The sequence below is a fragment of the Thalassophryne amazonica genome, chromosome 3 (genome assembly GCF_902500255.1).
Source record: "Thalassophryne amazonica chromosome 3, fThaAma1.1, whole genome shotgun sequence".
NCBI lineage: Eukaryota > Metazoa > Chordata > Actinopteri > Batrachoidiformes > Batrachoididae > Thalassophryne > Thalassophryne amazonica.
The window spans coordinates 75,195,356-75,209,196 of NC_047105.1; the positions used below are offsets into that span (position 1 = coordinate 75,195,356).

General features: G+C 39.7%; 1 protein-coding gene across 2 annotated transcripts in view; it reads right to left on the reverse strand.

Annotated features, from left to right (window-relative positions):
* LOC117507064 (arf-GAP with GTPase, ANK repeat and PH domain-containing protein 1-like) overlaps positions 1–13,841 on the reverse strand; it is a 70,893-nt gene that overhangs the window by 17,999 nt on the left and 39,053 nt on the right. For both annotated transcript variants that reach the window (XM_034166819.1, XM_034166817.1), the window contains exons 10-15: positions 11,023–11,106; positions 10,684–10,788; positions 9,274–9,433; positions 7,189–7,317; positions 6,974–7,111; positions 5,105–5,164 (exon numbers count right to left, since the gene is read on the reverse strand). In XM_034166819.1, coding sequence (XP_034022710.1) covers positions 5,105–5,164; positions 6,974–7,111; positions 7,189–7,317; positions 9,274–9,433; positions 10,684–10,788; positions 11,023–11,106 — 676 coding nt within the window. The remainder of the gene's footprint in view (positions 1–5,104; positions 5,165–6,973; positions 7,112–7,188; positions 7,318–9,273; positions 9,434–10,683; positions 10,789–11,022; positions 11,107–13,841) is intronic.

Genomic DNA, 13,841 nt, shown 5'->3' on the forward strand with positions numbered 1-13,841 from the left:
TGTTAACTGGTCAAATTGATGCCGATGTCTCACTGGACCAAGAACCATCATTTCAGAGTTTAAAAGTAGGAAGTTTCTAGACATCCAACTTCTCACTGCTGCAAGGCAATCTTCTAAGGATTTTATGTGAACGAGATTACCAGCAGTTATCGGCATATATAACTGAGTATCATCTGCATAGCAGTGAAAGGTAATCCCAAAATGCCACAATATGTGCCCAAGGGGTGCTATATAAAGGGAGAAAAACAGGGGGCCTAAGACAGACCCCTGAGGAACCCCAAATTTCATCTCACTAAGGTTAGAGGTAGTGTTACTGTACAAAACACAGTGAAAACGACTGGTCAAGTATGACATCAGCCATGCAAGGGCACTCCCAGTAATCCCAAAATGATTCTCCAGCCTATCAAGTAGAATATGATGATCCACTGTATCAAATGCAGCACTGAGATCTAACAGCAGCAGAACCGTAGTGGTGTCCGAGTCCATTGTAAGCAGAAGATCATTCACCGCTTTAGTGAGAGCCGTCTCAGTGGAATGATATTTTCTAAAAGCAGACTGCAGTGGCTCAAAGAGATTATTCTCAGTAAGATACTCTATGAGCTGTAGTGACACCACTTTTTCCAGAATTTTAGAGCAAAATGATAGATTTGATATCAGCCGATAGTTTTTCAATACACTAGGGTCAAGATTAGGTTTCTTAAGTAGTGGTTTAACCACTGCAGATTTGAAACTTTTAGGAACAGATCCAGAAATTAAAGAAAGATTAATCATTTCCAGCACAATCGGCCCAAGAGTGGGCCACAGGTCCTTAAACAGTTTTGTTGGTACAGGATCAAATAAACAGGTTGTGCTTTTTGTTGACATTACGAGTTTTGTCAGCATGCCTAGAGAGATACTATCAAATTCTGTAAATCTAGGTAATACCTCAATAGTGGCGCCCACCTCAATAGCAGAGTGTAGTGGCTGGGTTAAGGCATGCTGGGATATGTTCAACCTAATGTCATCTATTTTCTTCTCAAAGTAATATAGGAAATCTTGTGCTGTAAAAGGAGAGTGAGCTACAGGTGGTTGTCCATGAATAAGTGTTGCCACGGTGTCGAACAAGAACTTTGAGTTATGCTTGTTTTTGTTGATCAAATCAGAGTAATAGGTCCGCTTAGTAGCCAATAATGCATGCTTATAGTCTAAGATAGCATCACGCCACACAAGGTGGAATACTTCTAATTTTGAACTACGCCACTTCCGTTCTAGACCTCTTGCTTTATGCTTGAGGTCACGCAGGTAATCATTGAACCAAGGTGACTGCGATTTGGGGGAGCGCGGTTTCAACACAGGTGGTGCAATCATGTCGAGTGTAGTTTTGAGCACTGAGTTTAAACTATCCACAAGTCTGTCTACTGACTGGGTATTTGTCAAAAGTGAGGCTAAGACATCAGGCAGTCTAGCTTCTAGTTCAGTCTTAGTTGAGGAGTTGATGCATCACTGCAGTGATAAATAAGGTTGTTGTTCTACTAAACACGGCAGCGAAACTATAAACTTAATAAGTGAGTGATCAGAGACCACTGATGTAAGAGGCATGATGTCAATATTCGTGACAGCAATAGCACGTGCGAGAACCAGATCCAGGGTATTTCCACTAATGTGCGTCGAATCCCAGATGCATTGCTGAAATCCTAATGCATCCACAATTTCCATAAATGATTTGCAGAGGGGACCAGAAGGCTTATTTATATGAACGTTAAAGTTACCAATGATCAGAATGTTATCTGCACTAGTTTACAAGTTAGAGATGAACGCACCAAATTCATCTAAGAATTCAGAATATGGGCCAGGAGGCCTATATACAGTGACAAAGTAATACGGCTGATTTTTATTCTTCTGACCTTGGCAATGCGTAATATCCTGAGCGGAGCGGAGAATCAAATGCTCAAACAAGTTATATTTGTGACCCCCAACAGCTAATAAGCTAAACCTAGATTTATAAATAAGAACAACACCCCGCCTTGCTTCGCATCACGAGGGACGTGACTAAATGTATATGCTGGTGGGCAGGCTTCATTTAAGGGGAGGACAGCTGTAGGTTTAAGCCAGGTTTCACATAACCCAATCATATCTAAGTGATGATCAATTAAATCATTAATCAACAACAATTTTGAGGACAGTGATCTTATGTTAATGAGACCCAGTCTAAGGACCTCAGTGGGGTTGACAGTTGAACTGTTTGGGTTTAGGGGTGGTTCCAGAGTACCATATATAAGATGCCTAGAAGTAGGTTTAGGTTTTAGACATTCCACGTGCGTTGTAGGTAGCAGACACAAAATCTTTGCTATTACTGGAACAACCACTGGGCCATCCTCAATTTCAACATGATCCAATATAATAATGGGTATTAAGTTTGCAAAGCATATCCGTCTATGATTTTTATGGACACGTCTACGGGAGCAGGCCACAGTCTCAACTTGTTGAATTCCCCTCTCTGGCAGATAAACTGCACTATCACCATAGTGGATTTTCTGCAGTAATTTCCCCGCTAAGCTAATGGATTCCACACCCACATTTGTCATACACCTTGTAGGGTCTCTAATCACCTGCTCCATGGCCTGCTGTAGATTCCTAATGTTACCCTCCCTGTAGAGCTCTATCTATGTTCGCAGACAAGATGGCGGCACCTTCCCCAGTAGGATGGAGGCCGTCCAGCATCAGCAAGCCACAGCGGCCCCAGAACAAAGGCCAGTTATCAATAAAACTAAAGCCTTGCTGTTGACAAAACTGCGCCAGCCACCTATTTAATGTCAGCCTGCGAAACGCCTCATCAGTACCCCAGGAGCGGAGGGGACTAGAGACTATTAATCGATGCTGACACATCTTTCTGGCAAGGTCACAAGTCCTCTCTATGTCCATTTTTGTGACCTCTGAGTGCTTCATCCTGATATCATTGGTGCCGACGTGAATAACTATGTGACTATATCTCATGTCATGTTCCTTCGTCTGTCTTCCCTTCTCCAGCGTCAGCACCCTAAGATGGGATGCAATGTTGGAAGCTCTGGTCCCAGGAATACATTTACCGTCAGCCGGCATCTGTAACCTGACTTTGCAGGTGATAGAATCCCCTTGATGAATGTAATCAGCATATACAGTTTGAATGTCAGCTGAAATTTGGAAATAACAGAATTGTTCAATCTACTGTCATGCAATGGGTGATATGACATCTTCATGCAGCAGATACAGTACATGTAGAAATCATAGAGTTGATGAGATGATACAAGCACCAAATTTGGTATAAATGCTTCTGAGAAGTCCTTTCCTTCAAATAAATAAATAAATAAATAAATAAAATAAATTTTTTGAAACAATGACTTCACAACATTATACCCCTATATATACCCCACATGTGTAGAACTCAAAAAGAATGATAGGTTGAGTTTTCATTTAAAAAACAACTGCAGTGTGGTAAAATGTATTCATAAATATGAAAGAACAGGCTCTTAATAATTATTAACTATCGCATACTGTATTTTTTTCTCAAATTTTTTTTTGGCATAAGTTTGAAAAAACAACAGATCATAAGTTTAGGATAAATTACTTATTATGAATTTAATTTTTGAAGTGGCACTATTGACAACACTCACACTGAACATAATTTCACTTGCACTTTCACTTGGAGATCAAGCAATAACTGCAGATGGGCTTTCTGAGGTCCCAGATAGCTTTTCTGATTTCCTTTTCTAACTTTCAGAATTTAGTAAATTAGCATATGGTCCACTGATACTTATGTGTAGACACTAGTCCCTAGAGGCAACTATTTTTGGTGTCAAATCTGGGCAAATGCAGTCCCAGAAAATCCCGAATGTAACAAACAAGAAACAGGTGTTGTAAACAAGTCAATGCTGCTAAAAATACAAACTTGCAGAAACAAAGATACTATTCTGACATGGTTTTGCACATAAGACTGGCATAGCATGTTTCAAGTACACACATATATGTCAGAGGGTGGGGGTGGGGCATACCATATTCTGTCTCCCCTGGTTGAAAAGGTGGGGGGGACATGCCCCCCTATCCCCCACCAAATTGCGCCCATGGTAAGCGGTAAGGACTAGTGCTCTTCCAAAGGACATGGCTGACTTAAAAGCAAAAATACTACTAAACTCTTACACTGCAAACATCATTGTGTGCTCTGCAGCATACACAATTTTCAGCATATCCGTTCTACAGCATGCATGTACACTTATTAAAAACACATACAATCTATCTAAAAAGAATGAAAATATTGCCTGAAGTTAATCTCAAATCTCCATGGCCCACAGTACAACATTGGAATAAACCAAGATTGTACAAAATATATGACAAAATATATATTTCCATTGTGAAAGAAATGGCTGCCATCTTGAAAATTGAAGTGGCTAATGGTGTTTTTGTAAAAAGTAAACTAAGAAATACCATTGTGCCAAATATGATGCTTGTATCAAAAAAATGAAAGATTCTTATGATACAGTATATGCATTTACCTGCTGCACTATTTAACGAAAAGTTATGTATGACAGTTCAGGCATAATCCTATGAATGTCCAAGTGTATGTGCAATGATTGTGTTGCAATGTGTTTAACAATAAGCATTCGGAACCTAGGGTTAGGATTATGGTTCAGGTTAGAATAAGAACAAGATAAACAGACCCTCTTTTTGTCACAAGATTGTCTTTTCTTCTTTTTTTGTTTGGTCATGTGATCACAGTCTCCCAGCTGGCGATTACGTGAGTCATATATGAAGGATTGTGCATCACTTTTTGTATGTTTATGAATGACTCATGAGAACAGCGATTCTAATGCACAATGAAGTAAGTTAATTTCAATTTCAATTTATTTTCATTTATATAGCGCCTAATCACAACAAGGTTGCCTCAAGGCGCTTCACACAAGTAAGGTCTAACCTTACTAACCCCCAGAGCAACAGTGGTAAGGAAAAACTCCCTCTGAGGAAGAAACCTCAAGCAGACCAGACTAGTTAGTTCCCAAATGTAACAGGGAGCAGGAGTAGAACAACATGCCACATTGACTTTTACAGTAGGTCAGTCAGATATACAACATGCACTATGACAGAACAGCATTACCTGTCTTACTGACGTTCCTCAAGCTGCCAAAGCTTTTTAGTTTCCACATTTTGCGCTTGGCTACATGAGATGATGAACAACACCAAAGAAAATCCAAAGACAGCAGAGGGAAAACACTAAAGTAAAATATTAGTAATAAATGATTAAATATGAACTCTGATCTATTCTAAAACATATAAAAAATATCTCAAAGAGGTAAAATTATGCATATTTTTACAGCAAGACACATCACTGTAGTGTAATATACAAATAATGAATGTTTATGAGTTCAATAGTACAAATATTTCATGAGGTGAAAGATGGAATGTTCCATTCAATGAGGTCCATTGAAAGAATGAAAAAACATTCATTATTTGTTACCCAACAGCTAAAATAGATCCTTGTCATTTGATATTTTATTAATTTGTAAACAACAGAAAAGGGACTTACATTTTGGTGTGTGTCACTGGTGCTTTGTCATCAACAGTCCAACACGAACTTTAAATAGGAGTCCAAAATTGTTCTCAGTCATCTTGAAAAAATAATTCTGACGATGTAGACCATGATGCCATGTGCTGACTTTGTGTACTTCCTCAGTCCAGTGAAAAATCACGTCAGAAATTTGTCCACCTTTTCATCCTAACGGCTCTTCATGTCTCCAGACAGCTTACGGCGTAGTGGATTTGTTATTTTGTGTTAGAGGAATTAGCACCATCAATTAGCTCCTTCAAATAGTCGTCCATCAGCAAAACAAACGCCGCCATGTTCAGCTAAATCCCGGCCCCACTAGTGTGTGCATGTGCGCAGTTGTCGCAGCGTGCAATGGTACAAAACGTATGGAACCAAATTTGCACAATAAATGGAACACAACACGAATGGGATGAATAATCCATGTCACATGACATACAAAGTACCAATCAAATGACAAGGATCCACTCAGCTGTTATATATAAAACTGCTATATAAAACAGATTATGCAATGGCTGAGTGAATCATTTGATTGGTGCTTTCTATGTCACGTGACATGGATTATTCATCCCATTTGTGTTGCATTACATTTACAGTGCAATTTGGTTCCACGAGGGTGCAAATTTGGTTCCATACGTTTAGTACCATTGCATTCTGGGCACACGTACAAACACGCACACACAACGCACGCACACACACACGAAAAAAATCACTGTGCTGTAAGCTGTCTAGAGGCATGAAGAGCTGTTAGGAGGAAGTTAGAATGAGAAGCTGGACTAATTTCTGAACGTGATTTTTTCGCTGCACTGAGGAATTACAGTCTTCTTTTTTGGAAGCACACAAAGTTGGTGCATGGCATCACAGACGACATTGTCAGAATTATTTTTGGACTCATATTTAAAGTTCGTATTGGATTGTTGATGTCAGATGTGAGTTTTCGCTGGAGTGAGGAGTGTACACAAACTCTTTTCTTTTTCTGGAAGTACAGAAAGTCAGTGCAGTGATGCACCAAAATGTAAGTTCCTTTTCTGTTTAAAAATTAATATAATATCGAATGACATGAAACAAATAATGAATGTTTACATTCTTTCAATGGAACAAATATTTAATTCAGTGAAAGCTGGAACATACCATTCAATGAACCAAATTTAATATTTGTACCATTGAACTCAAACATTCATTATTTGTATACCATTTCATGCCATAATTTTTCTCAGAGCAACATAGTTTCTACAGAGTCAGAACTGTGGGACTTGAAGGATGTTTAAACACAAAAACCCCACCACATAAAACTATAAACACTGATTTTACACACTTTCACTCTTTCACAGTTAACATTACATTAAAATGATCTGCATATTATTAGACAGTTCCTGAGTATTATAATACAGGTGAAGGAATTCTAAAATTATAAATATTTACCGTCTGCTTGGCCAGTGGCTACATCTCCTTTCAAGTTAACACTCTTCTTTCTGCGATGCTTCTTTCTGTCTGTCAGCGGGGAGGCGGAGCCTACATCTTTGGTAGATGAGGAGCTGGATACGCCCTCAAATGCAGAGTCTGGACACAAGGTCAAGAGTAAACATTCCGATGGTGGATTTGATAACTACATTCATAGATTAAGGTGCTTTTCTCACCGACACTTTGAGCATGGTTAGACAGTGTTGACGGGCATCGCTGCACTCTTCTGTTACTCTGCAGAAACAGCGCTCCGCTCAGACCTTCCATTTCCTCCATGTGCAGGAGGCTGCTGGTACTCAGAGGGACTAAGGAGACACCAGAGATTCACAAACACATTCATGATGCACTCATTTTGCCAAGGCACTAAAGATGCACAATGACGCGAGTAAAATTTTAGGTGCATTGTAAAGCAGATTATGTATGAGCACCAGAGAACAAAACCTTTGCACAAGTGTTTGAAATTCCACTTTTATTCCTTTTTTTTCCCTCTATGCTTTTTAAGTAAAGCGGGGCTTTAATCTAAAGGCTTTCAAATTCTTTCCTCTGAAGAGTCATATATTAACCCGAATGGAGGGCCGTGGGCCAAAAACAAATGTATGTCTGTGACTGGCATATATTACAATTAAATGGATATTTTATAAATTAACATTCTAAACCAAAAATAACATTTCATAATGATATAAACACCGCTCAATCTGCTTAATGGTAATTTAGTAACTTGCAGAGACAGTTTCTTTGGTAGACCAAAACAAAGGAAGTGAGGACCAAATGTGGCCCGTGGGCCCCAATTCGGGCAGCATGGTCCAGTTTATAGATGTGGATTTTGCAGTACATATTAAGTGTGTTATACACAAGTCAAGTCAGGGAGCATGTACTGGTGCCGCGCTTAGCCGCATACATGACATCTCTCAAATAATCATCTATCTGCTGTAGGCAGGTTATTTATGCTACACAGTTGAGGTGGGCAGATCAATCCTAATATTGGTAATATCGATACCGACGCTGGTATTGATACTGAACGATCCTCGTCTGCGCACGCAGATTCATCAAAGTCTGCTCTCTGTCTGTAAAAGCAGCGCTGCGCTGTGTCACACAACACGGAGCAGTGCACTGTCCCCTTTCTGGTCTTTTGTTGTTCCGCCGTCATGTGGCTCAGCGGCGCCAGCCAACAGCCATGCAGGTAGGCTCAGCCTGGCCTGCCCACTCAGCGCTCTCCTTGAGTCAGCCCTCTACATCAGGAGATTTTGTTTTAAGTTGTGTTGAGTGATATTTTTTAAACAAAAATGTTGATTGTGATAATAAAGTATTTTGTTGTCACGTACAATGTTTGGCGAAATTCTATCCTAGGTCTTTTGGATCCTTTGGCTCTATGAAGCTTAAATATGAAAAAGTATCGGTATCGGCGATACTGGGCCTGTATTTACTTGGTATCAGATCAATACCAAAATTCCCGGTGTACACAGTTATATTAAACAAATTATTTCTCAAAGTAAATGTTAAACATAGCGGTTCACTCAAAAATGTTTTTTTCTTTTCTTTATGGTTCTATCTCAGGAGATCTTTTATTTTCATTACACACTATTTAACAGCAGAATTCTCACAATCCTCTGCTGAGGTGGCGTTGGTTTGCACTTGCTTGAAATTTGAATTTCCCCCGAGCATGGACTGGGTGAATTTGCTGAATCACAAAGTGAACAGACCAATCACAGCTCAGTCCAATTTTGAACAGGCCAATGGCAGGCACAGTGTACAGGGCTTCAGGATTTGTTCAATTATCTTTGTGTTTTTCAGGAAGGGGACAGAACAAAATACTTTCAGGTTGCTTTTTGGTGTGTAATTATTTGTCTTTTGCTGACCACATTGGCAGCAGTCCTTGTGGCAGTAGAGTACATTCATAAAGTAGTCAAGTTATTTATTTTTGTTATTTGAAAATGAAGTTTGTAACATAATTTATCAGTTTGTTTAAGGAAGTTAGGGGAAAGAATATCACCTTTGATTTCTGACAATTATGAATGGAGAATTCTAAACTCTTTGCACTGAACTTCACTTTGAGATAATTGTACTTAGTATTTGTGAGGCTTTTCACGCAGCACTTGGGAAAGTGTCTCAATTTAAAATGAATGCTGTTATGTTTTATGTTTATGTGCAGAATTAAGTAAAATGGTTTATTCATACATATGTTTTTGGATGATCAAGTTAAATAAACGTTCCAGTTTGCTCTCATGGTGTGCATTGCAGCCGATAAGGTGTTAATTATTGACCTTGGCTGACACCCTCAGGTCCGAGCACATCTTTGACCTGCCCATTGAGCCCAGCAGGAGGGCCAGACGTGGGTACGGCACGAGGCGGCCTCTTTCCCGGCACCTTCACCGTCACTCTCAGCAGGTCCATTTCTTTCCCAGGGACATTCAACATGTAGTCCTGCAAACCCAAACATCGACCAACTGCATCAGCCACCAGCAGCTGTCAGTGATATATCTGAGGCAACAGTACAGTGGCCTCTTTCAGCCACAACGCTTTCAAAGTAACAACACTAGCAAATGCAGCAGCACACAGCTCCAAATATAAAGAAAATAAAAAATAAATACCTGCATCATTTGCATTAAAAATCATCTTGTGAATTATGAAAATGCAAATGCAGACCACAGAAACAAATATAATCTGCAGCACATGTAACACTTTAATTTGATAATGATTCTGCTGCAAATTCACACAATACATACAAAAACAGACATGCTGCAAATATCCATAACAGAATGACTGACAATACACAAGCTCCTGCCTGAGGAGTTTTTACTAACAGACCTTTCAGTGCATCGCCACGCTCTATTTATCTATTATCTTTGGGCGGTAGAGAATACCTGATTGGCAGATCTGATTAAGTTAGTTTATTTTACTGTTATTTTACTCTTATGCCAGCTGTATTTTTGCATTGTATTATTACATCTGCCAAAGATGTAATAAAATCATCAGCATTATGTCTGTCTGTTGGCAGGATTATGTCAAAACTACTACGCAGATTTTGACGATATTTTCAACACAGACACACATTAGGCTCCATTAAAGTTTGGAGGTGATCCGGATCTGGATACGGATTCTGGATCAAATTTCACTTTATATATGCTTTGAAGGCTTACTGTTGGCAGGATTATGTCAAAACTACTGCGCAGATTTTGATGATATTTTCAACACAGATACATATTAGGCCATGGAAGACTCCATTAAATTTTGCAGGTGATCCAGATCCGGACCCAGATTGTGGCTCAAGTTTCACTTTTTATACGCTTTGAAGGGTTACGTCAAAACTACTTCATGGCTTCTCACCAAATTTGCACCACAGATAAATATTTTATTTGCGATGCATTTAAGAGTCTGTTCATGAACCTCTTTCTGTGTTGTTTGTACTTCTGTTGTATTGTGGAGCTTAAGTAATGCATCTGTGACTTGCCTATATTTTGTGTGAACATGCAACATATGTTATCATACAGTACTTAACTATTGTATGTACTGCAGGTTATACATCTTTGTGTTCTCTGTGTGTTTTTGTCAATTTGTAAGCTGTTTTTCATGCAGCTGGTGTTTTTATTTTTGTATTTTCTGCATTTGTTGGAAGTGTTGTGGCCTTTCATGGCCACCGTACTTCAGAGCACTGTGGCAGCACACTGACTCACATTGACACTGGAGTAATAGGACAGTATGCCGTCGCTGGACAGCGTGACATACTTCTTCTTCCACTCTTTATTAAGCGAATTCCCACTGCGCTTCAGCAAGATGCCCTGGTGGAGTTGACAACAGGAGAATTTAATTCTAATATCTTATATGTTCATCTCACACATTTTAAACAGCAGGGCTCCAGACTGCCAACACACCCACAGTCTGTTGATTAGTGATCACAGCACTTCATCACATCACATGATAAAACTGCCTTCACGCATTTTATTTAAAGTCGCCTGTTGTCGGTAATTAACTGCGTCGTATGTTTTCTGCAGATTCTGCCATTTACATTGTACCTGTTTGATGGGAATGGAGCGTCCAATGCCCAGATCACCTTTACTGTCTACACTCCTTCTGTTTGAATCACTGCCTCTCCGGCCCTAAATCAAGAATAAGACATACACAACAGCAGCAATGTAAACAGTTACAGCACAACTCATTGTTTTAGAAATGGAATACCATCTTATAAAATGCTCTATAGTAAATTAAAATGCTATTGTCCTGATGAGTAGAATTTCTCTCACCAAGGAAGTAATCTCTCAGTTACTTAAATATACAGTGGCTATAAAAAGTCTACACACCCTTGGGCATTTGCACATTTTAATTACTTTATGCTATTTTTAAATCCCTATATTTAAATTTCAAAAATTATCCCCTTTAATCTCAAACAAAAAACAAATCGACAACAGGATATGAATTAAATAATAAATATCAAAGCCAAAATAATGGGTTCCACAATCAATGGCATCCTTTAGTACAACCCCAATTCCAATGAAGTTAGGATGTTGTGTAAACTGTAAATAAAAAGAGAATACAATGATTTACAAATCCTCTTCAACCTATATTCAATTGAATACAGCACAAAGACAAGATATTTAATGTTCAAACTGATAAACTTTATTGTTTTTGTGCAAATATTTACTCATTTTGAAGTGAATGCCTGCAACACGTTTCAAAAAAGTTGGGACAGTGGTATGTTTACCACTGTGTTACATCACCTTTCCTTCTAATGACACTCAATAAGTGTTTGGGAACTGAGGACACCAATTGTTGAAGCTTTGTAGGTGGAATTCCTTCCCATTCTTGCTTGATGTACAACTTCACTTGCTCAACAGTCTGGGGTCTCTGTTGTCGTATTTTGCGCTTCATAATGCGCCACACATTTTCAATGGGCGACAGGTCTGGACTGCAGGCAGGCCAGTCTAGTACCCGCACTCTTTTACTACAAAGCCACACTGTTGTAACACGTGCAGAATGTGGCTTGGCATTGTCTTACTGAAATAAGCAGGGACGTCCCTGAAAAAGACGTTGCTTGGATGGCAGCACGTGTTGCTCCAAAACCTGGATGTGCCTTTCAGCATTGATGTTGCCATCAGAGATGTGTAAGGTGCCCATGTCATGGGCACTAACACACCCCCATACCATGACAGATGCTGGCTTTTGAACTTTGCACTGGTAACAATCTGGATGGTCTTTTCCCCTCTTTTTTCTGGAGGACACGATGTCCATGATTTCCAAAAACAATCTGAAATGTGGACTCATCAGACCACAGCACACTTTTCCACTTTGTGTCTGTCCATTTCAAATGAACTCGGGCCCAGAGAAGGCAGCAGCGACGTTTCTGGATGTTGTTGATGTTTGGCTTTTGCTTTGCATGGTAGAGTTTTAACTTGCACTTGTAGATGTAGTAATGAACTGTGTTAACTGACAATGGTTTTCTGAAGTGTTCCTGAGCCCACGCGGTAAGAGCCTATACACAATGATGTTAGTTTTTAATGCAGTGACGCCTGAGGGATTGAAGGTCACAGGCATTCAATGTTGGTTTTCGGCCTTGCCGCTTACGTGTAGAAAGTTCTCCAGATTCTCGGATTATATTATTGACTGTAGATGATGGAATCCCTAAATTCCTTGCAACTGAACATTGAGAAACATTGTTCTTAAACTGTTGGACTATTTTTTCATGCAGTTGTTCACAAAGTGGTGATCCTCACCCCATCTTTGCTTGTTAACACCTGAGCCTTTTGGGGATGCTCCTTTTATATCCAATCATGACACTCACCTGTTTCCAATTAACCTGTTCACCTGTGGAATGTTCTAAACAGGTGTTCAGACTCCGCTGCAGGAACAGATCCACTGAGTGGCTCTGAGTGACTCCCCCCCACCCCGAGGGTGGACTGGACGCTTCCATGGACTCTCATCAATTGTTGCTGTGTTGTGTTCTGTACTGTAAACCTTTTTGGTGGAATGGCCTAAGCCAGGGGTGCCCAAGTTCAGTCCACGAGATCTGCCTTCCTGACACTCTTAGTTGTCTCTCTGTTCCAACACACCTGAATCCAGTGAAAGACTTGTTAGCAGGCTTTTAATGAGCCTTTCATTGGATTCAGGTGTGTTGGAGCAGGGAGACAACTAAGAGTGTCAGGAAGGTAGATCTCGAGGACCGAACTTGGCCACCCTGACCTAAGCACTGGGTCACCCCTTTGAGTCCGGTCTGCTTGAGGTTTCTTCCTCAAATCATCAGAGGGAGTTTTTCTTACCACTGTCACCTGTGTGCTTGCTCTTGTGATCTGGTGGTGATATAAACTAAATACATTGAAAATAAATTGAACAAGTCAATGTATATATTTTATACTTCATTCACATCAGTTAGTAAGAAACACAAACAGTATGGTACTCTATGGTAAATCTGTCTGTAGGCAGTCCTCAAAAACTGGGTGCCAAGTGATGGACGCCACCAAGACACCCGCACAACTCCAAAGGAGTTAAATTCTTCTGTGCCTGCGATTGGAAAAACTTAGAACAGTACCGCTGTTTGTATCAGGGCTCCTTTTAAATACATACCAACTCATAACTCCAGCCACATTTTAGACCAATAATCCAATCCAACAAAACTATAAAATGTGTTAACCATTGAATCGATCATAAAACAGGTTGTTTCGTCTGGTTTTTGAGAAAATTCTTAATCAAGTCTCCACCATCAAACTCAGTGGAATGATCAGGTTTGTAAGACTCATTAAATGATGGCATATTCTGGATGTTTTCATTAGTTCTTTAATACAGCTAACTAGGGCATCTGCAGGTCTTGGCAGACGTTTGTAATGCTCAAGTGTCCCGTCTA